At 44.3% G+C, this 24,344-nt stretch overlaps 1 protein-coding gene across 1 annotated transcript in view; it reads left to right on the top strand.

Annotated features, from left to right (window-relative positions):
- Positions 1–24,344, top strand: part of C7H17orf75 (chromosome 7 C17orf75 homolog) — a 236,068-nt gene that overhangs the window by 176,182 nt on the left and 35,542 nt on the right. Inside the window, exon 5 of the mRNA XM_085617227.1 lies at positions 14,581–14,638. Within this exon, the coding sequence (XP_085473353.1) occupies positions 14,581–14,638 (58 nt within the window). The remainder of the gene's footprint in view (positions 1–14,580; positions 14,639–24,344) is intronic.

Here is a 24,344-nt window from a genome sequence, read left to right as displayed (position 1 = left end):
TCGGCCGTCAGTCCCTGGCTCCCTTGCGAAAGTCCGCCCGCCATCGTAATGGACCCCATAGTGTTCATGGAAATACACTGTATACACCTTCCTTATGCACTAGCAGCCTACAGTTCTGAATTGTGTCAAACCTGATAGAATTATTAGCTAGGATAGTTGTCGGCAGACGGCTGTGGTGTTTTCTGCCGTCAGATTGAAAAGGTTGGCTCTGTTACTTTGGGAATCAGCAGCCCAGAGCTCTGCACACATGTGAAGAGGTTTTACTCATGGACAGTGCATGTCCCATGTACTGGCGGTAAAGGCCATCATTATTGGCAGCGCTCTGGTGCGCCATTGGACACTGCTCCGGTGTCTGCTTTTGAATGATTTGAGTGGAGGGTACCGGATCTTTTGCTAGAAACAGCAGAGCAGGGTTTGGGGCACATCTTGCGTGCATCGGCCTCTACTCTGCTGTGAAGTGCCAGATACATGCATTCGAATTGGCGAGGGCGGAGGAGACAAAACAGGCACTTGCCAAGCCAATAGGTCTCGCCTGTGGGTGAGCTATTGTTTTTGGCAATCGGATGGGAGTGGTGAATGGGAGGGCGGAAGAATTAATGATAAGTTTGCGCCCTCTTAATAGAACATCCCCCCCCAAAAGGGCACACGTGACCAGTTGATACTTTCAAAACATGTAACATCTTTAACATTAAGAACAAGCAATTCAGCAGTACACTGCTAGGATGTAAATTTTATTTTCAGAAGCAACGCATACAACCGGTTCCCTGCTAACAGTACGCACATCTGTGCATTAATGCAAGCACACACATCACCAGTTGGTACACTTTCAAAACATGCAACATCTTTAACACACTTAAAAAAAAAAAAAAGGAACAAGGGAAAAATTGCCAATGCTAATGCAGTACCACACCACATGATAGATGGTGCAAACCTTTTTTAACAACTTACGTTGTATTTAAAAAAAAGTTTCGTGCATTGAAAGCCCCTGGTATCACAAGCAGTAATTGCACTGGGGCAGATGGTCAAAAGATAGTCAAAAGGAAACATGCGCACTCGTGGAAACAGCCGCTGACATATGATCTCGGTCTTTGAATGAACAGCAAATGTGATGAGATACGACCAACATTAACAGTCCTGTTAACAGAAAAACTTGTAGCTACTCGAAACATGAACGCTTGTGTGAAGTGCTCTTTCCGAATAAAAAAAATAAAAAAGTTCCTGAGGAAGTAACTAAAATAAGACCAGTAGAAGGCTACAAGTAATGAGGCACTGCTCTGTGCGAGCGAACAACTGACGAAAAGAAGAGACAAAGAGGAAAAATTAACCACTTGAAAGCAAGAATCTTTAAAGGACACCCGAAAGAAACAAATGAAAAGCAAAGGGCGGACTGTAAGCCCACAAACTATATACAGCATGTCTCAAATAGACCGCGCATGAGCTGTCTAGGTTCGAACTCAAAATTGTTCCTGTTAAAAGCAAAGATACTCAGGTTGGACAAGTCAGCACACCCACAATATGCTGTGACAAATATTTCATGTTGGAGCCCATTAGTATGATAGTGAAACATGACACGAGGGGGCGCTTGATGCAGTTTATAAAAACGAAAACAGTACCAACTGGGTGAGGCACAGCAGCACCTTTAAATATGAATCTCAAGCAGATCTGGAGCAATGGCCACACAGTGACAGCACACGACCTAATCCAGCGGGAAACTATTTTTTTTAGTAAGGTAACTTGCAAGAGTGTGTGCTCTTAACTCGATAGCCTGGTGTAAGAGTCTCCTAGAACATTCCAACCCCGGAGTGAGTGAGCATTGCTTCATGACATGCAAGTATATAACAAGAAAAAGAAAGAGCTTTGGTGAGAGCCACAGGCAGGGAGAATGGGAGGGGGGAGAAGAAATAGTACCTGAATCACGTCTGGAGCAGTGTACGGGCACTGATTAAGTTGAATCAATCTGTACTTGGTCCCTGCTCCACTGAAAGGCTTGGAAGTGACATTTGGCTAGCGCTGTCCATTTAAGGAGGTTGCAAAGAAGAGGGACACTGGACAAATGATAAGCAATGGGTGGACTCCAAGCCCTTTTTGTAAACAGTAGTGTCTCGCAAGTGAGGCGCATGCGCTAGCACATGCTCTCCCAAGCTGAACTCTAAAAACGAATTCCAACTTTCATTTAAAATCAGTGCTCTACTCTGTGGAGACAATAGGGAACAAATTTGGAATAGTGAAAAGAAACCAATGCAGCAGAGACCTGAAACAGAATAGAGGAACCGTTATTTCTCTGTATTGTGCGGGATCATTTCATAAGGCCTTTCTTCATTTCATAGCCTGTTCTGTTTACATTATTTATAATAGCAGAAAGTACACCACAGCAAGTTATTTTTCAATTCAAAATCTTGTATGATGACTGGCTAACTCACAGAGCGTGGAGTGGACCAAGCAGCACTGTTCAAGAATATAGCATAGATACATGGCAAATTCACTGGGTTGAAGGAGTGTACATTGAAGAGATGGGGATAGCAACAGCTAATGAGTGTACAAACACATGGACATCTAAAAAAAGAGAGAGGAAGAAGCAAACAGGCATCAGATAGACCTATTTGACTTGTACATTTCCCCACTAGAGACTTAAAATGTCATGGGGATCTTGGAATGTCCTCAGCATGAACCCATGTTTAACTGGGCTTCCCTACAAATCCATCTGCCTCAAGAGAAAGAAAGGGACAGTGTTGTTCTTTGGACATTTCTTTGCTTAGGTTGTTAGTGATACCATCCATGTATGCCAAAGTTACAGTGTTTCCTTTCTTGTAGCTCTGATTTTCCAGTCCTCCTTCTACCCTTATTTTCATCACCAATTGTAGGAAACTGGCTCTGTATATGATATTGCAACTAGGTGGTAATACCATGCATAGAGTCTGGGGGTTCCCGGAAAGTGTACAGGGGTCAATATAAAACCCAAAGTGCTCTATCAGTGGTAGTGTGGGCGAGCAGCCTTAGGCCTAACACCGAGGAGTGTAAGACATTTATTGCACAAGTGATCAATAATGGATACACAACTCAAGAAGGAAATCCTGACCAATTTTATAAAATTATACTTTGATTATACTTTATTTTAAGAAACAGGTCTTAGTAATAAGGCAAGTACGTTTTTAATTACAAATACTTGTCACTTTAGAAACTTTTTCACACTTTCCAGTCTTATCCTATGGGTGGAACAATATTGCATTTATACAGGTAAGTGTTCAACTTATAATCTCAGTCTTCGGAGCCAAAAGTCAGCATGGGCCAAGGGTCAGGTAAGTGCCACAACTGCACCGCCAGCAGGCTTTCCAGTGGAGACAGGGGGTGCCTGGATCCACACTGCTTGCCGGGAAGTAAATCGGTTGCAGGGGCCAAGCTTTGGGGGTTAGCACAAACACAGGGGGGCCACTGAGCAGCACCAGCAGCGGCACATGGGCAGCTGGTGCAGGGTGGAAATTCAACGTCTGGCGCCCAATGCTTTTCAATAATGATTCTTTGTAATGTAATGTAAGTTGTTATTTGTAAAGCGCTGACTGCCACTCCGCAAGGAGCATCCTGGCGCTGGTCGGCAAAGAGGCTGCAGGCATGGCACCGAAGGTTGCACGGAGAAGACCAATGAGAGCAGAGATAAGTTGGGATGTAGGGGGGCGTAGGGACACCGTCGGTTCAGCTTACCAATGCTCAGTGGCTTCAGGTGCAGGGGTGCCTTTCGACACCGGAGTCTTCTTACCGGAGCCGGTTGGGGAAAGCCTCTGACTTCACACAGAAGGCGCAGTCATGGAGGGCAGTAGAGGTCAGCCAATGCTGAACATGAGGTTGGGATCGCTGGGGAGACTTCACTGCACAGGTGAGCCACCCAGACTTGGGCCGTGGGCGTCTGGTGCAGAGTGGGCAAGAGACGCTGATCCGCCTGGATCCGGAGTCTTTGGAATTGGTTTCTTCTGGACTGGTCCACTGTCCTCAGGAGATTTGAGTCTTTATTGAAGGCAACAGATCTCAACGGGGTTTTGAAGGTAGTTGTTGCAAGACCGGTCTCAGGGTCGTCGAAGCTGGAGACAGGCCGGTAGGACTGGGGCAAGGCAGTTGTCGTCTTCTGGTTTCTGATGCAGTGTCTTCTTTCTTTTTTTGTCATTGCAGATCTGAGGGTCAGGTCTGGGGGAGCCACCTAAATACTAAATTTAGAAGGTGTCTGAAAGTTGTGCTTATCCAGTATTGGGGTATCGTTCATAGATTCACATACCTGAATCATTCCCAGTCGTCGTAGTGTCCCACGGTACATATAACAAAGTAGTAGGTAGTAAATAGTGCATTCCATGGGCTATCATGGTGGTAACCATGTACTCTGTAGCCTATTAGCCTCCTTTTACAAAAAAGGTCCAAACTTAAAACACAACCAGTCAGCACCCTCTAGAACCTTCCCAAGAGAGGCTTAATCCCTCAGATTTTCACCAAACTTCATTGTGTAAAGGAGTCTCCCTGAGCTCTGCTTAGTTCTTCAGCTTTTTTCCGATAAGTTTGTCTTATACCCTTAAGAAGAATGTCTGATAAAAAGATTATTTAGAGCTTGTAAATCCTGTGGAAACAAGAGAGTGCATGTGGATGATGCCCACAAAGTTTGCATTTATTGTCTCTATCCCAACCATGAGACAAGACAATGTAAAATATGCCGCACTTTCTCAACCAAAACGTTGAGAGATAGAGAAGTAAGACTTTTATTGTGGCTTAAAAAGAAGTAGAGTGCTTCATCTGATGTGGATAGCGACACGTCCTCCAAGTCACACAAGAGGCCCAGGTCGCCTGAGGGTCAGCATGAAGAGAGAAAGAATCATTCAAAAGTCTCTCATCTGACCAAGGAATCTCTTAAGCAGGAGAAACAGCCTAAGGTCTCCTCCGAGATTGGATCCCCTCAGTCTTCAGGAACATCAAAAAGAAAACCAGAGTAGTCAAGCCATTCCAGAGGTAAAGTCAGCCAAAACAATTCTTCGGCGTCAAGTTCACCGTCGACGCCTATTACTTCTTCAACGACGACTACATTGACTATCGTCGTCGAGACCGTCGATGGCGTTAACTACACCTACGGGAAGTATCAAGGGTTCCATACCGTCAACATTGCATCTATCATCGATGAGAGCACCACAGACGAAGAGCTCATAGTCGACGAGATCGACGACGAAAACATCGTTGTCGACAAAGACCTCGACGACGACACCATCGTCAACTACTACACCGTAGTCGACGATCCCTCCATCATCGACGACAGCAATCCCGCCGACTACGGCAATACCACCGTCTACGACTGTACTACCGTCGACTACGTCTCTGACAACAAAAATTCCAATATTGTATGCAGGTCCTTCAACTCCGTTCCTGCAATCTGCACAGATTGAATTTAGGACACCAAAGATTTCACCGCCAGCTCCTAGCCATCTTTTAGATGTGGAGGATACTGATGAAGATATAGGCCAATTTGCAACGGGACATAGCCCTTCTGAGCTCAACGTCAAGTACCAAGAAGAGGGCGATGACTATGAGGAACAGTATTATCAGCACTATCCGGCTCCTCCTGCTCAGTATCAAATGTCGTCCGATATGGGGACGATTAAAGACCTTATCCCGGAAGAGAACAAAGAAGAGTTCATTAAGATCCTTGCGGAAGGAGAAAGAGCAGCGTCAGAAATAAAAGACATTGCAATGGACATTGCCACTACCAGCTTCCGGCAGTTAGCGGGTGCTGCCGTTCTAAGGCGACTGGGGTGGCTAAGAGCAACAGAAGTGCAGTCCAAATTTTTGGATATGGCCTACGATGGCGATAGCCTATTTGGCAGTCATATTGATGAAGCGCTTACCGCAATAAAAAAAGTTACAGATACTGCCAAAGCGCTAGGTACCCTTTAGTACCGCAAGGTGCCCTTTCGGGGAGCTCGAGGCCAGGGTTTCTCAGGATACAGGGGAAATTACCAGCGTTCCCAGACTTACCAGTCCTACCAGCTGCAATATCGCCAAAGATACCAGCAACAATCCTACCGTCAACCAACCACGGCTGGTTTCTCTAGACAAGGCTCCAGACGAAAGCCAGGGTTTCAAGCCCGCGACTCCGGTCGCAAGCAGTCACTGCAACAGGGTACCAGTTGCTTTTCCTTTTCCCCCAAACGATGCAAAAATCTCCAAGCATAACCACCAGTGGCACAACATCACGTCAGACAAGTGGGTCCTAGATCTCATCTCTTATGGCCACACTTTGGAATTTACTCAAATACCTCCCAATACCCCTCCCAGGGTATCCCACCTCCCTCGTCTTCACTTACTCAAAAAGGAAGCAAGGATCATGCTTCAGAAAGGAGCAATAGAAAAGTCCCTTTTCCTCAGAGAAGGAAAGGTTTCTACTCCCGCTTCTTTTTCATCCAGAAGTCTGAGATCTAGCCAAGCAAAACTGATTCAGGTTCCGAAATATAAGCAAGTCAGGTGGGGGGGGGAGAAGCTTTCTGCTGCATGCAGCTAGGGCCTGGAATCTTCTCCCTATTTCGATCAAAAATAGCCCATCGCTTTATAAATTCACAAATCAAATCATTTGCAAAAAATTGGGGGAGTGGAGGCCTATCTTAGACCTCAGGAAATTAAACAAATTCTTAAAGTCAAATATTCAGGATGGTCAAGCTTTCAGACATCCTACGACGCCTCAACAGCGGCGACTTCATCACTTCATTGGATCTTGAAGATGCATATTTTCATGTCCCTATTCATCCAAAGCACAGAAAGTTCCTACGGTTCACAGTGGCTGGTACCCACTATCAATTCAGAGTTCTTCCTTTTGGCCTCAAATCGGCACCATTGACTTTCACGAAATCTTTAGCTCCGGTGGAAGCAGCCTTGCGGAGTAAAGGTCATCAGGTATTCCCATACCTAGACGATTGGCGGCTGAAGGCACCATCTGCTCGTCTAGTGGAAGCTGCAACAAACGATTGTCTAACCCTGTTTTGCAAGTTTGGTCTCTCAATAAATTACCAAAAATCTTTGGTCCTTCCAAACCAGATAATGACATTTCTGGGTGCCAGATTGAACACCATTCAGAACAAAGCCTTCCTTTCCCAGGAAAGACAACAACAGTTGCAAGCATTAGCACTCAAACTGTCCAGAGAAAGTGTGTTTCTGTATGAGTGTACAAGTCTCTACTGGGAATGCTCTATTCGCCAACAGATCTCGTGCCGCTGGGTCACTTACATATGAGGCCTCTTCAAGAGGAACTACAATGCCAATAGATCCTAATCAAAGGTTCTTTCGAAGACGTGGTAAATATCACTCCACGGATGAAAGAGGCTTTCCAGTGGTGGGCTCAGAAATCACATCTGTCCCAGGGACTATCTGGAAGGCTGGGGAGGACACTAACAGGACCTGCAGGTTCAAGGGAAGTGGTCCTTGGCTCAACGCCAACTGCACATAAACAGGTTGGAATTGAAAGACATTTTTCTCTCCCTTCAGGCTTTCCTCCCTCGAATACAGGGATCATCGGTGTTGATCCACACGGACAACACCACGAGCATGTTCTACATCAACAAACGGGGAGGCACAAAGTGCCTAGCTCTGTCACAGGACGCCCAACAGTTATGGAACTGGCTGACGCTCCACCGAATTTCCTTAACAGCGGAGTATGTTCCAGGCCTCCAGAATACCTTAGCGGATGCTTTGAGCAGAACGAACGACAGACGTCACGAGTGGGAGCTGGAACAGAAACAACTGGACACAATATTTGCAGTCTGTGGAAAACCAGCGCTGGACCTGTTTGCGACCCATAGTATCTCCAAATGCCGATTCTTCGCAAGCAGATTCCCTCTCCCAAACTCACAGGGAATGCTCTTTTAATGCGCTGGTCAGCGACACACTGCAACCTCCTTGTGACTTGTGACGCTTTTCCCCCCATTCCTCTGATACCCAGGGTCCTCACGAAGATGAAATGGGAACACTGTTGCATTCTACTGATAGCCCCCAGGTACATGGAACTTCTCCTTTTGTCGGAAGCTCAACTCATCTGCCTATTGCCAACACCAACGCTGTTGACCAAGAACAAAGGCCAAGAATGTCACCCGGAGTCAGCTTCTCTGCAACTTCATGTGTGGCTCCTGAATTCTTCGAATTTAAAGATCTGAACATTGCACAAGAATACAAAGACCTAATTGCTAAGTCTAGGGCTGACAGCCCCAATAAGACATACAGACTGAAGTGGAAGCGTTTTTGTCTATTGTGCAGTCACAATGAAGTACATCCTTTTCTCTCTGCTTCAGAAGAAGTTTTGCCTTATTTGCTCTCCTTAGCAAAATCTGGTCTGGCATCCTCATCAGTTAGAGTTCAACTTGCTGCTATATCTAGATACAGGCAATCACCTAAATGTCCATTTTTATGGTCCTCAAGAATCGTAAAGCAATTTATGAAAGGACTGTTTAGAACTTTCCCGCCCATCAGAACTCCACCCCCAGAGTGGCAACTTAATGTTGTATTATCTCAATTGCTAAAACAGCCATTTGAGCCCATTCACAAGGAAGACTTGAAATACTTAACTTGGAAAGTCTCTCAAGAAGGGTTAGTGAAATACAGTCTTTTACCATATCCCATCCTTTCTTACGCTTCACTGATGAAATGGTCATCCTTAGGACGAACCCTAAATTCATCCCGAAAGTGCCTTCTCCATTCCATTTGAATGAGCCTGTCATCCTGAGAACTTTCTTCCCTAACCCTTCCATGCCTGCTGAAAGAACGCTCCTCACTCTAGACATAAAGAGATGTCTTACATTTTACTTACAAAGGACTAAGGCTATACGCAAGTCAAATCAGATATTCGTAGCTGATGGTCAAAATTGCCAGGGTGTTGCAGTTTCTATGGCTACCATAGCCAGATGGAGAGCGAGCGCAATACAATTTTGCCACTACAAGGCTGGCAAGCCATTATCAGAGACTGTAAGAGCACACTGCACTAGAGCAGTTTCAGCATCAGTTGCTCTATTTTCCAGAGTGCCACTTGAAATGATCTGCAGAGCTGCAACGTGGAAAACGACACACACGTTTACGCAGCATTACTTACTGAAGTATTCACAACGTGCCGACGCATCCGTGGGACAGGCAGTACTACGGAACCTATTTCACTAAAGGTAAGCCACTTTTAATGGAGGTCTTATTACATGAGTTTTCGGATAGAGTATATTTATATATTGATATATCTGTGAATGGTTCTTTTCTTTAAGTACTACAAGTAATCGATGCATTGCAGCACTGTTTCATGTTCAAGCCTTTGATTTTAATATTAGCATTTCATTAAGGATTATTATAGCATTACTTACCGTCCACTTAATAAAAAAATAAAAAATAGAATATATATATCTATGTAGATATATATATATACGCACACACAAATAAGGAACTGCTTACTAGTCTGATTGAGGCATGTGAATCTATGAAAGATACCCCAATACTGGATAAGTAAAAAGTTATTTACCTGTAACTGCAGTTATCCAGTATTAGTAGCTTTCATAGATTCACGTCAACCCACCCTGTTCCCAGGAGAGGCACCTCTACAATACAGTACTAACTACACTTGTGCTGGAAATCTGAGGGATTCAGCCTCTCTTAGGAAGGTTCTAGAGCAGGGGTACTCACATACTTTCTCTCGGGGGGCCAAATTTAGAGTGTGGTTTGTGGCCGAGGGCCGCACTGGTGGGGGCGGGGTCAGTGGGGGAGGGGGCGGGGCTAGAAAAAAAACTGTGACCATGAGCTTGAACACAGGCCCCTGCAGCGGATGCCTTCGTCCAGACCCGGCATGCATGCATGCATGCATGCATGCATGCATATCTCTCTCTCTCTGCCTCTCTCTGCCTCTCTGCCTCTCTCTGCCTCTCTCTGCCTCTCTGCCTCTCTCTCTGCCTCTCTCTCTGCCTCTCTCTCTGCCTCTCTCTCTGCCTCTCTCTCTCTCTCTCTCTCTCCCTCTCTCTCTCCCTCTCTCCCTCTTTCTCTCCCTCTTTCTCTCCCGCTCTCTCTCCCTCTCTCTCTCTCTCTGCCTCTCTCTCTCTCTCTCTGCCTCTCTCTCTCTCTCTCTGCCTCTCTCTCTCTCTCCCTGCCTCTCTCTCTCCCTGCCTCTCTCTCTCTCTCTCCCTCCCTGCCTCTCTCTCTCTCTCTCCCTCCCTCTCTCTCTCTCTCCCTCCCTGCCTCTCTCTCTCTCTCCCTCCCTGCCTCTCTCTCTCTCTCTCTCTCCCTCTCTCTCTCCCTGCCTCTCTCTCTCCCTGCCTCTCTCTCTCTCTCTCTCTCTCTCTCTCTCTCTCTCTCTCTCCCCGTCTGTCCCTGCCTCTCTCCGTCTGTCCCTGCCTCTGTCCCTGCCTCTATCCGTCTGTCCCTGCCTCTATCCGTCTGTCCCTGCCTCTATCCGTCTGTCCCTGCCTCTATCTGTGTCTCTATCTGTCGAACGTGAGGCGAACACGAAAAGTTGTTCCACCAATTACAAATTCTTATTGTAAATTAAAGATTCGAAAAGCGGTAGTTTATCAGATTGTGGTTTGTAAAGTGATGACAACTTAGAAAGTGAGCTTTAGAAAGAGGAAGTAGATGGGGCGACAGCATTAGAGTGGGAGAAGAATCAGTACAGGGGCCACTCTGGAAAGATTGCTTTGACCTTTTTGGGGGGCTTATGGAGCCAATTTGTAGAATGCACTGATTGATGCAGGGTCATGGTAATATTTCTATATATGGTATGACCTTCTTAGCATGGTTGTGATTTAATTTAACTAAAATGAAATACCTTATAAATATATTAACTTTTATGATGCAAGAGTCATGACAGTTAATCCTTTTTTAATGTATATACTTTATGATCTGTGGAGTTTATATGTATTTTATTTCAAGTCTCCAGTGTTACCTGTTACTATTGTATCACGTAAAGGGCTGGTCCTCAGTGTAAGAAAGTACAGAAAGTGAAAGCTGCTGAGTCGCTGAAGTGCACGCGTGTATCCGTGGATGCTCCTGATTGTTTAGATGCGCCTACCTATGAACATATATATGCACCCTCCAAGTCAGTTTTCCTTGGGGGAGGGCAATGAATGCACAATACAGGACTCTACTTTGAGTCCTGCCTGCTTGAAACTCTACCATACAGTAATCCCCATGCTGTGCCTGCGTGCTATATAAAACTCTCCCTCTCCCGCCCCCCCAAATAAACTACACCTAGTGCCTATACCTGAAGCTGCATCACAAACACTTGCTACTTGTGAAAAATAAGCTGCAGGATCGGACATTTGCAACGACACTCACTGGCCTGGCAGGTTGCTGGCAGTGCATACCCCCCCCCCACACACACACACCTTTGTGGCAGCCCAGGCACACACACACCCGCCCCCAGTACTTCACAGGTCTTTAAAGACCATTCACTTGCTAACAAGCCTTTGTTGTATTTCACCTCTCAGCGCCCCCGCAGCTCCACTCTAACTATCGCTGGAATTGCCGGCTCCCTCTCGGATTCCGGGCTGCTGCAACGGCGGTGTTTGGTGACACTTATTTAAAAAATGACAAAAAACACCGGTACGATCTCTGCAAGCTCCGCGGGCCGCCAGGGAAGGCTTGCCGGGCCGCTGGCGGCCCGCGGGCCGTACTATGAGTACCCCTGTTCTAGAGGGTGCTGGCTGCTGATTGGTTGTGTTTTGAGTTTGGTCCTTTTTTGTAAAAGGCGGCTAATAGGCTATAGAGTACATGGTTACCACCATGATAGCCTATGGAATGTACTATTTACTATCTACTACTTTGTTATATGTACCGTGGGACTCCCACTATGACAACAAGGAATGATTAAGGCATGTTAATCTATGAAAGATACCAATACTGGATAACTGCAGTTACAAGTAAGTAACTTTTTTCTTCACCTCACTTCTCCCCACCTTAGGGATGGGTTTGGCAGAGGTGGACACACCTCCTATCATTTTGAATTTTCCCACAGGTTTTCCAACCCAAAGAGAGGGTGTAAACCAGGGGCTGCCATCTGCTGCTAGTAGAGGCTGGAGGTCGCATTACAAATGTGGCAGGCCTTTGAAGCTTCCCTTCTTCAAGCACTGGCCCCTCTTTGGAGAGGAGGCATGACACCTCTGCCCAGGAAGTGTATTGTTTCTGGCCCCAGAGAGCAGGGGCTCTCTCCCCAGAAACATGTCTGCTGGTTGTGGCTGGCTGCCTACAGCCAGTCAGAGACCACACCAGGGTTGATAGGGACTCAAGGGGCACCTCTGAGGTGCCCTCTGGGTCCATAGTACAATAAATCCCACACTGGCATTAGTGTGGGTTTATTGAAAGAAGTAGTTTGGTACCAAACACTCCTGTATTCATGCTGCTGTGGAACTTGAGTTGTCGAGTTCCCAGACCATGTACTCTCTATGGCTTCACTGGCACTAACAATATTAGGAAATGGTGCTAATATTGTATGGGCATATCTGCTCCTGTAGATATGCCCTCACCTGTAGTTTTGTGCACTCTGCTTTAGGACTGGGAGGCCTGCTAGAGGGGTGACTTACCTATCCTGATAGGCAGTGCTAGCTGGCATAGCACACAGGCAGGGTGCCATGTCGACTTTGTCATTTTCTCCCTCACAGGGGCATGCAGGCTGCAAGGGCAATGGCATGATCCCAGTGAGGAGCTCTCCGCACCTACACGCCCAGGGTATCATTTACTAGGGACTTACAGGAGGAAGAAGTGGCAATTGGGAGTTGTTTTAGGGAAGGAGCACTAGCACAGGGGACCTGGTTGACAGGGACCCTGTGCACTACATTTGAAACCACATCGAAACCAGGCAAAAAGTGGGGGGCTAACCATGCAAAAGAGGCACTTTCTCACACCAGTGCTTTTAAATCTGCACATCTCCCAGTATCCATCTTCCGACGGGGCGGCAGCATGTCTCTTACTTATTGAGGAAGGTAGATGCCGTAACTCAGCTCAGTAACTAGCTCCAAAAAGTATTCAGTGAGCAGAGTGTTACAGCAGGGACATAAAATACAATATGTACTAATAGCGGTGACAGCTACAGGATATCTTTGTAACCACTTTCCTCTTAGTGCGAGGGCTGGCAGTTTACAATGCTTATTAAAACAGATATTACTAGATAGTAAACAGTGCTACGGGTAAACAACAGAAAAACAAATGTGACACGCAGAACCTATGATGTGCCTCTGTGGTGGTACCTTAGGCATTCTCTGTCAAGTTGGACAGATCTTGATGCACTAAAGTTGTGGGGTGGAATGGAGGATAACTATTGAAAATAGCTCAGTAATAAAAGCAAATACATCATTATAACAAATGTATTCTTACTCTTGAGCCAAACTCCCTCCATTCCATGCGAGTAGTAGCAGAAATCAAGATCACGAATAATATGAAGGCATTAGTAATGGCAGAATGTTCAGACAAATATGTTGTGCAGTATTGTTTGTCCAAACTTTTACCCGATTAAGCATTGACTTTCTGGAAGGGCATGTTGGAAGCAGATGTATATTTTCTGCACAACAGCTTGGAATTCCTGATTAACCACTGGCACAAGCCTTATGGTGGGCACTTGCCTCTGACTAGGAGATGTGGACTTCTGCTTTTGGATACTATCTTGTTAGGATGTTCACTTCATTTCTGATTCAATAAAGAGTGTTTTTGCTGTTGAACTTGTGCTTGGTTCTTTGCTTCTGCCTCAAATTATGTCTCTAAGCCTGTTGTTTTCCCTGGCATCCTTCATAGCATTTTATCTACTCCTCGGCTTATGGTCGGAGTCATATCTTCTACCACAGGAAGTAATTTGACACATTAGGTGATGAGGATACTTCAAAAACGCATAGTGTGCCTCTAAGTTGAAGTAGTAAAGTAGTGTAATTAGTAAAGTAAGAAGGAGGCTTTGCACTTCAGGTGACGGGTGCATCGTGGAAAATCAGATGTAAAAGTACTGGTGAAGCGAGCAGACCTCAGTGCACCATGCTTAGGGGATTTCAGAGATGAAGAGAGTGAGTCGTCAGGGCATTTGAAAACCAAACAGATGTTGACCACTTGGAGAAAGTGGTTGAGGACCATGGAACATCTACAACCAAGAGCAAAGTAAATGTTTACATACCCTGGAGGCGGAGGAAGAGGTTTTAGCGTGTGCGACATGGAGAGGTAGCTTAACTTTGATCCAGTGGAGTAAGACGAAATGGAGCTTGCTGTAGAAAAGGAAGACACAGGAACTGAGGTTCAAAGTGAGGGATTGCAAGTGGAGCATGCAGGATTGGAAATTTGATAACTCAAGGGAGGATGTAGTAATTGGGCACATGGCAGTGCGTGGGAGCATTTGCATGCATGGGGTTAATCTTATTAATACCATTTTAAGGTACCGTAGAACTTGCAATGTTTTTACAGCATAAGGTACTATGTCATCAGAAATCTTTTAAAATAATCTTTTTACAAACATCTTGTAATATCTTTAAAGATGGAAACTATCTGTAAGCATGTTTATTTTTGGGTTTTCATTTTGTTTGTCAACCTGAAAGCTGAAACAATGCCATAAATAAATTGTTGATGTCCTTAAGAAAACACTTTCAGACTCGAGCTAGACAAATACCTTGAGGGCCTGAAAAGCGACTTAGAACCTGAGGTAAGAGAGTCCCAGTTATTGTTGTAGGCTGTTGATGTTTATTGAAGGGGTTACTTCTGTATGTACCATTGTTTATAGAATTGGCACCTGCCCCTTCGCCTTTTCCACATTAGCCTAGTTTCAAACATTTTCAGATCTCTAGTGACATTGTGATTGGGGTTCTGAGGAAATTCTGTGTCATTTATATAGAGCAAATTAATCCTTTGATTTTCTTTGGCGTGAGTTCATCAGCCTCAAATAAGTAATAGGCTCTTCCCTTTAAGCTCCACAAGTGTCCAAGCCAACCATGCTATTTTTAAGAACATATAGCAGCAACATCAACATATTGGGCAATATCATCTAGTGAAGTTTCTTTGTGCATATGTTTGTTACTCTTACTGTTATGTTAAACATTTTTATGGTGCAGCATTCAGCATTTTTGCGTCCATGTGGCACGGTTGGGTGTTATGATGTGCAGATGTACATGCCCTCTGTTTGTGGATAGTCCCACTGCAAGGGCCACCGCCTCAGCTTGTCTTGTGACATTCCACCAAATTTGCACATGGGCCTTGTAGCCTTTGGTTACATTGTCAGTATCTCCTGATCCCAACGTGTTGTCACTGTGTCTGCAATGTTTATTCTCTGCCAGTATATTCTGCATGCAAGTTTTGTTGTTTTATTCTCATATCTCTGCCTGAGAAGTCTACAAAAACAGCCATACATGTTACCCTCTATCTGTTGGATGCATTTGCATGCACAATCCGAGTTAGAAAAAGACACTTATTGGAAGCCCTTCAAAATTAACCTCCTGGTGTATGCAAGTGCTGATGAACATCCACCACGATCCCTACACATCTGCATGTGGTGTAGAGTCAATCCTAGATGTGTGCAGCTGTCGCAGATCCATCTTACTTTTCGTTTTTGTGTACTACAAAATGACCTTGATCTATAAACAAGCTTCAGGCCCAAACCTGCCAGGCCTACGTGTTGTAGAATGAATTGCAGTTGTATGCTTGTAATCGCGGACTGTACACATGCTGGAGAAACAAACCACTGACTGACTAACATTACTGACGCGTGCCGCTGTAGATTCAACACCTAGTCTGCGCTTGTGCTGCAGCACAAACCCCTGACATGCTACAGAACCAAGCCCCTGTCCTGTGTGTGTGTTGTAGATTCTGCCATATGACCTATCCATGCACTGCAAAACCAACACCCTTATTTGTGGATGTGAGCTGGATGCCCAACCCCATGACCTGCACTTAAATTGCACAACTAAACCCCTCACCTGTTCACATCCTGCAGAGACAACCTCGGAGAGATTCTGTTAATATTGCAGTCCAAATGTCGACCTACAAATGATTCACGACCATATTATCGACTCCAAAATATTGTTACAGCGGAGTTACTAATAGTAAATCTACACTTACATTGACAATATTCTCGTAGTCGACATTATGGTCCTTAAATATATGCAAGCCTTTATTGTGCCTGCTCATATTGATATAAAATCTTCCCATGTCTGTGCACATCCTGCAGAACCAGCCATCTGACCCAAGCATGTGCTGCAGAACCAACTTAAGGCCTTGTACACGCGCTATAGACACAACCTGAAATCTGAGCTTCTGTTGCAGATTCATGCCCCTTGTTTGTTCATGTGCTGCAGAAACAAACCTCTGATTGTTGGACATGAGCTGCAGGCCCAACTCCCTGACCTTTGCATATGCCACACATCTGACCTCTGGACAAGTTTTTGTTCCGAAGAAGGGCCAACTGCAGTTCTGAGTCTTTACTGCAAATCCAATACTGTTATTTGTGCACATGTAAATCCTGCATAGCCATCTGCCTGACATGCACATGTTGAAAATTCCATCCCAGATTTACACTTGTGCTACAGAACCATATCTAAGGACATGATCTACAGAACTATTCCTCACACCTGTGCATGTAGTGCTGAACCAATGCTGATCTGTGTGCATGTTGTAGGATCTGACTTCTGGATACGATTCAGAAGCAAAGGCACGCACCTTGAATGTTATGAGTTGTATGTATATTGCAACATGTGCCTTTTCCATTGCCACGCTGCTCTGGGGGGTGTCTCAGTCTGCAGACTTTTGTTTGCTGGTTGCAAGATTCCCCAGTAAAAAGGAGTCTGTTGGAGGGTTAGCCTAATAGCCTTCCAGGAAATGTCTGTGAGTGTGATCATGAGTGTTTCGTTTCAATTATGAAGTGCTCGACAGTGACTCATTTTTAGGTCGAAGCCAGTTGGACAGCAAAACTGTCTGGTTTGCTAAAGACATCTTTGGGGCATTCAGAAAGCTTCCCTGGGAATGCTACCATTGGCTTTGTGGTTTGTAACTCACATTTTCAGACGTTCTATTTGCTGGCTTTATTTGTTTTAGGCTGTCCAGTGTGAGTTCGTCCCTCCCAAGGAGTAAAGCCTTTTCACGCTACCTCTCCTTGTATTCTCTTACTTCAAAGTGAGCAGATTTATGTGACAATCTTGCTGGATACTGGGGTAGGAAAGTTTTTTTTGTAGTACACAACAACATTTAAATAAACTGCAAGTATTTCAGAATATATAAAAATTAGGAAAGCACAAATGAAGCACACTTTTTGTTGATTCTGAAGTGTGTTGGAAACAAATACTTTGATATGATCAAAACAAATCAATACAGTACGTGATGCCATTTCCACAAATTATCGTTTGTTCGCTGTATAGTTTTATTAGTAAAACTGTGTCTATACAGAGGTAATGGTCATTTCATTCCACTCTACGACACTCCACGCTACTCTCCTCTATGCCGCAAGCATTTAGCTGTACTGAACAGTAGCCACTCTGGTGTACAAAATGGCTAGAACACAATGGCAAAGCCAATAGTTTTTTCATAGGTGAGACCTATTGGCTTTGCCAATGCTTGTTCCAATGTGCAAGTTATGTGTATTATCTCTTGGTTAATCTATTCCCTTTCTCAATTTTAATATGATCACAAAATTCTGCCCAGAAGCCTACATGGACGAGCTTTTCTGCGCCCACCCCCTACCCATTATGTTTAGCATCAAAGCCACCCTCCCCCTCCCCCTCATTAATTTGAAAGCTTAAGGTTGTGGGGAGCATTGACCTAATAATTCAAGGAGGAAGCCCTGCTCAGGTTCCTAAGAGACATATTGTGGGATCCAATAAAGGCCTTCTTTAGACTGCCTGATGTTTGCTGTGATGAAGCCTAGGTAAGCTAAGCCGGACAAAGGTTGTGACCTACGTTGGGTTGTTTTGGGATCAGGTTAACAAGACTTTACTGTAGAGTTTTCATTATAGTTCTGACGAGAACCTGATTCACAAAAGGCGTTCAGGCAGGGCTGAACTGGGAACCAAAGGCAGCCCTAGCAAAAATATTCAAACGTCACACTGTGCAGTTTTTCATTTTTCTCTGAAAATAAACACATTTTTATCTTGAATGCAGTTTTCAATTTTGCTATATGTATATTCATTCAACCAAGCAACGACTTCTAATTTAGTAGGCTGGGCTGCACACTGGAGAGCTACTCACAGGTGGCTGGAAAGCGGCCAATAACTCATGAGCTACTCGTTGGAGAGGCCTGCAGTTTGGTGGTTAAGTCACTGCCTCTTCGAGGCACGTGTCAAAACATCCCTCAACCATACTAAACTCCCCATTAAAGCCTCTTTAGTCAATGCTCGATCTCTTCAAAAGCATGCCGTCAGTGTTCATGATCTTCTCTACGATGAGAGGCCTGATGGCCTGTTCACCACTGAAACCTGGCTGTCTGCCTCCTCCAAACCTGTCCTGGAAACTGCCATTGCCGGCGGATACAAAATTCAGAATTGTAACCGCATCAATTGCCGAGGCGGGGGATCGCCATTATTGTTAAGGACACTTACTCCTGTACTGTTTTCTCAGCAGTGCCCTGTTAGATGCCGAAGCCCTTGGCTTCTGCCTCACATTGAATGCCCAACAATCGATCGGAGGGCTTCTGATTTACAGGCGTCCTGATCTAGCCAGTCCCTTCCTCCAATACCACAATGAAGCAGTGTCACAGGTTTTACTGCGCTTCTCACACTGTATTATACTTGGTGATTTTAATTTCCGATGGGACACCCCCTCCGACAAGGATAATCTCAGCCTGATGGATATCATGAACCCTTTTGGCCTCGCTCAATCAGTCACTAACCCTACGCTCATAGTGGGGCATATTATTGACCTGATCTTTTCCAATCAGACTTTAAGTGTGTCTGTCCCCCTCCCTTGGACTGACCACTACCTAATCCACGTTAGCTGGCATAGGACCCTACAATGCAGCCTAAAAACCTCCTCCACTTTAGATACAGAACAACCTTTTTCCAAGCTCTCCCAAGACAGTTTATTACACGCCCTAGAAACATCTGTGCCTAATTTGTCTGGGTCACTTGAGTCAGACTCCCTGGTGTTTGACAACTGGGTTTGGTCTGTGTTTGAACAGCTAGTCCCCCTCTCTAGTCTCACAACAGTTCAGGCGAAGCTCTCTTGCCCCTGGTTTAATGAACCCTTCAGGCAGGCAAAAGGTTTTTGTAAAAAGGGAGAAAGAGCCTGGTGTATTAACTATAGAATGGAGGAAAAACCTAATATACATTTCTTTCTCAAAACCTACGCTAGGTTAATTTATTCCACTAAAAAGAACTTTTAGGAGGGAAGAATTGATAAGGCAGACAAACTAAAAGAAATGTTTAAGATTGTAATAAAAAGTTGCTTGATTCGGCAGCATGCCACCTCAACAAATATCCCTCGGCTAAGTGGTCTGATCAACTGGCCTTAATCTTCAAGAATAAAAATGTTGACATTCAAAACAGCTTTGCCACAACTGGTCCCATAGCCCATAACTCTCTGTCCGCAGATACCATTACTTGCACACTGTCTTATTTTGATCCAATCTCGAATGAGGATTTGTGTCTTGCCATTTTAAATCTCTGGTCCTCTGACCCATGCCCCCTTCTGTTCTTGCAAAGGGAGTGGATGTTATCAATCAGGTTCTGCTCTCCCTACTAAACAAGTCTCTGTCCTTTCCTAATTGGAAACAGTCCAAGATTCTGCCTTTTCTTTTTTTTAAACCAACGCAGACCCCAATATCCCAAGCAATTCTAGACCTGTCTCCTTGCTGCCAGTCCCATCCAAAATTGTGGAAAAGTTTGTTAATCGACCGTTATCAGATCAGACTACTTTAAATCCAACAGGCATTGAAGGCACAGCATTGAAATGGCTGAAATCCTTTCTCGAAGACAGATATCAAGAGATCTGGTCGCCTCCTTTTTCATCGGGTAAGAGCAATGTCTTTGTGGTGGTGCCCTAGGGCTCAGCACTTAGTCCAACCTTGTTTAACTTCTATATGACCCGCAGCACTGGTCGAGTCTTTTGGGGGTCAGGATAATCTTTTACGCCGACGATACGCAGCTTCTATTTCCCTTCAAGAAAGTTGAGACTATTGCACAAAACTCCATCAAACCCTGCCTTTCAGCTGTTTTCCAGTGGATGAATACCAATCAGCTTAAATGCAACGCTGATAAGAGGGTCTCTGCTTCGAGTATAATTGTACTCTCAACCTGCAAGCTTCTTGGCCGGATGGGGCCTTCCTGCACAAAGCCAAAGCGGAAACTGTAATAAACTTGGGAGTCAAATTTTACAAACAACTCGTGCTGCAAAATCAAATTAATACAGTTGTGGGCACCTGCTTTGGTCTGAGATGCCTGGCAAAAACATTCCTGCACCTCCTTTCCTAGTCCATGAGGATTACAGTCATCCTGACTCTGATTGTATCGAGACTGGATTACGCTAATGCGCTCTATCTATTCCAGTGTTCAACACCTGCTAAAGAAATTATAAACTGATCAAAATGCAGTGACCCGTTTGGTCCTTAAGTTAAGTCGATCTCTTCTCATTTGAGGAAATTGCACTGGCTCCCTGTCCAAAAGAGAATCCTGTTTATGACTGTGATCTTCATGCACAGAGCTCTTAACTACTCTGGACCTGAATATCTATCTTCCAGGATCCAATCTTACATTCCCATTAGAAGTCTGCGCTCTTCTCATGGACACCTAGCCAAAGTTCCTAGGGTTAGGCAAACAAAAACTGGAGGTAGATCCTTCTCCCGTCTGGGTCCCTGCTAGCCTGGAACAGTTTGCCTGCTGAACTACGCCAAATCGGAAGCGAGCATCCTTTCAGACAACAACTCAAGACTTGGTCCTTCTACCTCTAATTCTAACTTTTTGAACCTTTCTTACTTTCCACTTAGTGCCAGGACACTCCTCGGAGTAGCAGAGCGCTTTAGAAATCCCGGCATTCATTCATTCTTTCTGCTGTAGAGGGTCATGCTTTAAAACTTGTACTACAGGATTTCTCTGAGGCATGCGCACACAGTCACTGTATCTCTTTTTTTCTCTATCACACTCATCAGATGGATGTTCCTTATTTAGGAGCAGGTATTCAGTTAAAACTATAATACAGCTTAAAATGATATGACACCCTTATATGTTTAGAAACTGATGCATTTTCTTCAAATATAGTCTAAGTAGATTGGATAAGGGAATGAGTTAAAAACATTTGATATGTTCACTCACATTTGCTGTTGCTGAGGCATCCCCTTAACAGTGCTGGCAGGGAACATATCCCAGTGTATACCTACATGATATTTTTCAATCAAATGCAAACTGTTACCTTTCTGCGCTTTCCCGAGATGTGCTATGCCAACTCTTTCCTTTGAGACGAAAGAAAGCCACTGAGCAATAAATGAAGGTGCCTTTATAGAGTAGCCTGTGAGCACTGCCAATATCTGTACATTACATTAGTTAATGCACTTGAAAGCATTTTCGTTGCATTTTTATTGCAGTGCTCATTTTGTTTCCCTTTATGTTGAATGTCCTGGCTCCGCTTCTTTCTGTTCTTTACATCCTGTTATTTTTAGGTTGAGCCTGGGCAGCGCCTCCGCTGCTCTGCAAAGCGCACTGTTTTCGGGTAGGGACTTAAAGCTCCGCCCACTCTCCGCCCATATTTTTCATTGGCTTGTGTCATATTCCACTGTAAACTGTGACTGTTCATTGGTCAAGGGGCTTAGTAGTCACTGTTTATTACCGCCTTGTCTCATTTTGTAACCTCCCATCGCGACACCCCCTGTTACATGTGTTATTACTCGGTAGACTTTAATTACAGCCTTCGAGCACTATTTTCTCAAATAGCTTAGGACACGCTCTCTCCCAACCTTTTTTAAAAAATGTTATAGCACGAACGCATTTGCAGTGGAATAGGTCTCGCATTTGGGAGAGTTTAAGCTATTGGCATTGTAAATGAAATGCCTTTTTTTTTTACCCGTTTTAAAAACAAAACATAAATAAAAGGCATTGGCATTTACAATGTCAGTATCTCAAACTCTTATAAATGCAAGACCTATTGCATTGCAAATGCTTGTTTACTACAAGTACCACTTGCTGATTTCACTAATTGGCTGTTATTTTAATTATTTGTTACTTTACGTTGGTTTACTTCACACTTTACTTTTAACCTTTTTTAGGTCTCGCCTATGCAGCGCGCATGTGTTGCATAGGAGGGCCTTTAGCTGTCGCTTTGCTCATTTTCAAGCGCACACACGTGCTTGTGGAAGCATCCACTTTGCGAGAGCGAGCAGCGTCGCGCATGCTAATTGGCTGTTGCTCGCTCTCGCAAGGAGGATGGTGCCACAGCACGAGTGTGCTTGAAAACAGCTGCATTAGTCATTCCCTCGTGCACGGCTCTTTCCTAAAACCAGCTGCTGTTACACTTTTAGCATTAGTCATTCCCTCGTGCGCTCTCTCTCTTTATTTTTTTGTATTCACTCTGTCTTTTGCTTGCACTCTGTCTCTCGCTTTCTCTTTCTTTTTTTTTTTTTTTTTTTTTTTATTCCCCCACAGGACAAGGCAACATAGACATAATTTAGTAACAATGTACTCTCTCTCGCTATTTCTCTTTTTTTGTGTGTTTCCCCCCCTCATTCACTCTGTGGTTTGCTCGCACTCTCTCTCACTATTTTTCTTTTTTTTGTTTAATTCCCCCCTTCATTCACTCTGTCTTTTGTTCGCACTCTGTCTCTCGCTTTTTTATTTTTTTATTCCCCCACAGGACAAGGCAACATCGACATAATTTACTAACAATGCTTAAATGTACTTTTGGTACTTAGCATAAAATGCATGCACATGCAATTTGTTAGTTTGAAGCGCTTTTGAAAAATTAATGGAACTTTGAAACCTTGCCAAAGCTGTGGTTTAAATAAATCTTCAACTGCAAGACAGCAGTTAAACAACCCTTTAACAAAAAAGACATTTTTTTTTTAAGTTGGAGGCATTGCTTTGTGCTGTCGTGTTTGTAAAAGTCTCGGTGAGTTATGTATATATTATGCTTTAAAGAAAATAAAACATTGTTAAAATTCAACATGGAGGAACGGGGTATGTCTTTTTCTTTTAGCGGAATTTTATTATCTTATTTGTGGTTTTTGCTTTGGGACTATATAATTTTGTCCCTTGCTTTCCTGTGAGAGCGTGCAGGTTCGTGTATAAAATATTTGCCCATCTGAAGCGTTTAGACAATTTTAAATATTTTTAATCTTACTGCAAAGTGTTTAGGAGTTGGGGTAAAACGGGCACGCATTTCTATCTTAAGGTCTCTATCTTAGGCGAGACATAAACACCAGTTTTAAGAATTTGCAAATAAATTCCTTAGTCGCCCATGCCTACCCAAAAAAATGCATCCTTGTGTTACGTAACTGGTACTTATGGAAGGGCACCAATACGTTTGTGTTGAGTTTGCACTATTCAATACTTGATAAAAACAGAATATTGCATCAAGTGCAAACCTGCAGATAGCGCCGCTTCCCCGCAGTTACATTAGAATGCTGAGGTTAGAAGTGTCAGCAGGAAACAGACCAGCAGCGCCAGTGTGGCGGAAGCCAGACATAGCCCTCCTCCTTTATTTCTGTTTCCCCTCAGCGGAGACTTTTGTTTACGATCACTTGCTAACACTTCCATCCCCCCTAAACCTGTCCTTTCTACTGCCAGACCTTTACCACACTGTTATAAAAGGGGCTTAGTTTTAGCCAGAGTAGGGCTAAACGCACATAATAAAATCCTCTAAAACAAGCATTGGCATAGCCAATAGGTTTCGCCTGTGGGACATTATAAGTGTTTAGCCATGCAACAGTTGATGTTGCACCAAGGAGATTGTGCTGCATAATTAAATACTTATAAGGTCCCAAAGGCGAGACCTATTGGCTATGCCAATGCTTGTTTTTATTTCCCAATACTCTTTGTGATGCCTGGGTTCCGGTTTGAAGTCACTGAAACAGCATGAGCAGGGTTGTGGGAAATCTTGGCTACACCTTTCTTTCTGGGCCGATGAAGGCCTGTATCAGAACGCGTTATGTGTGAGCGTCCGTGTTGAGCATGTCCCAAAGGCAAGTCCATCCACACCTTTCCGCATCCCGGGTGCACGGAGCACCAGCCATGCTGTATCTCTCGTGTCACAAGTATTACCTACTCTTGGGATAAAAACGACTTGCTTGTAGGTACAATTCAGTCAGTCCTGGCATTGTTAAAATTGTGTCTGCCAGAACTTCAAAGCAAACCCACTGACTCAGTAACTAACATGCATGCAACCCAATTGTATGCTAGCTAACCCTAGGTCAATAAATAAACACTGTACTGATGAGGCGTCTCTTC

Source organism: Triturus cristatus, chromosome 7 (genome assembly GCF_964204655.1).
Source record: "Triturus cristatus chromosome 7, aTriCri1.1, whole genome shotgun sequence".
Taxonomy (NCBI): Eukaryota; Metazoa; Chordata; class Amphibia; order Caudata; family Salamandridae; genus Triturus; species Triturus cristatus.
This window is presented reverse-complemented; position numbering and strand designations above follow the sequence as displayed.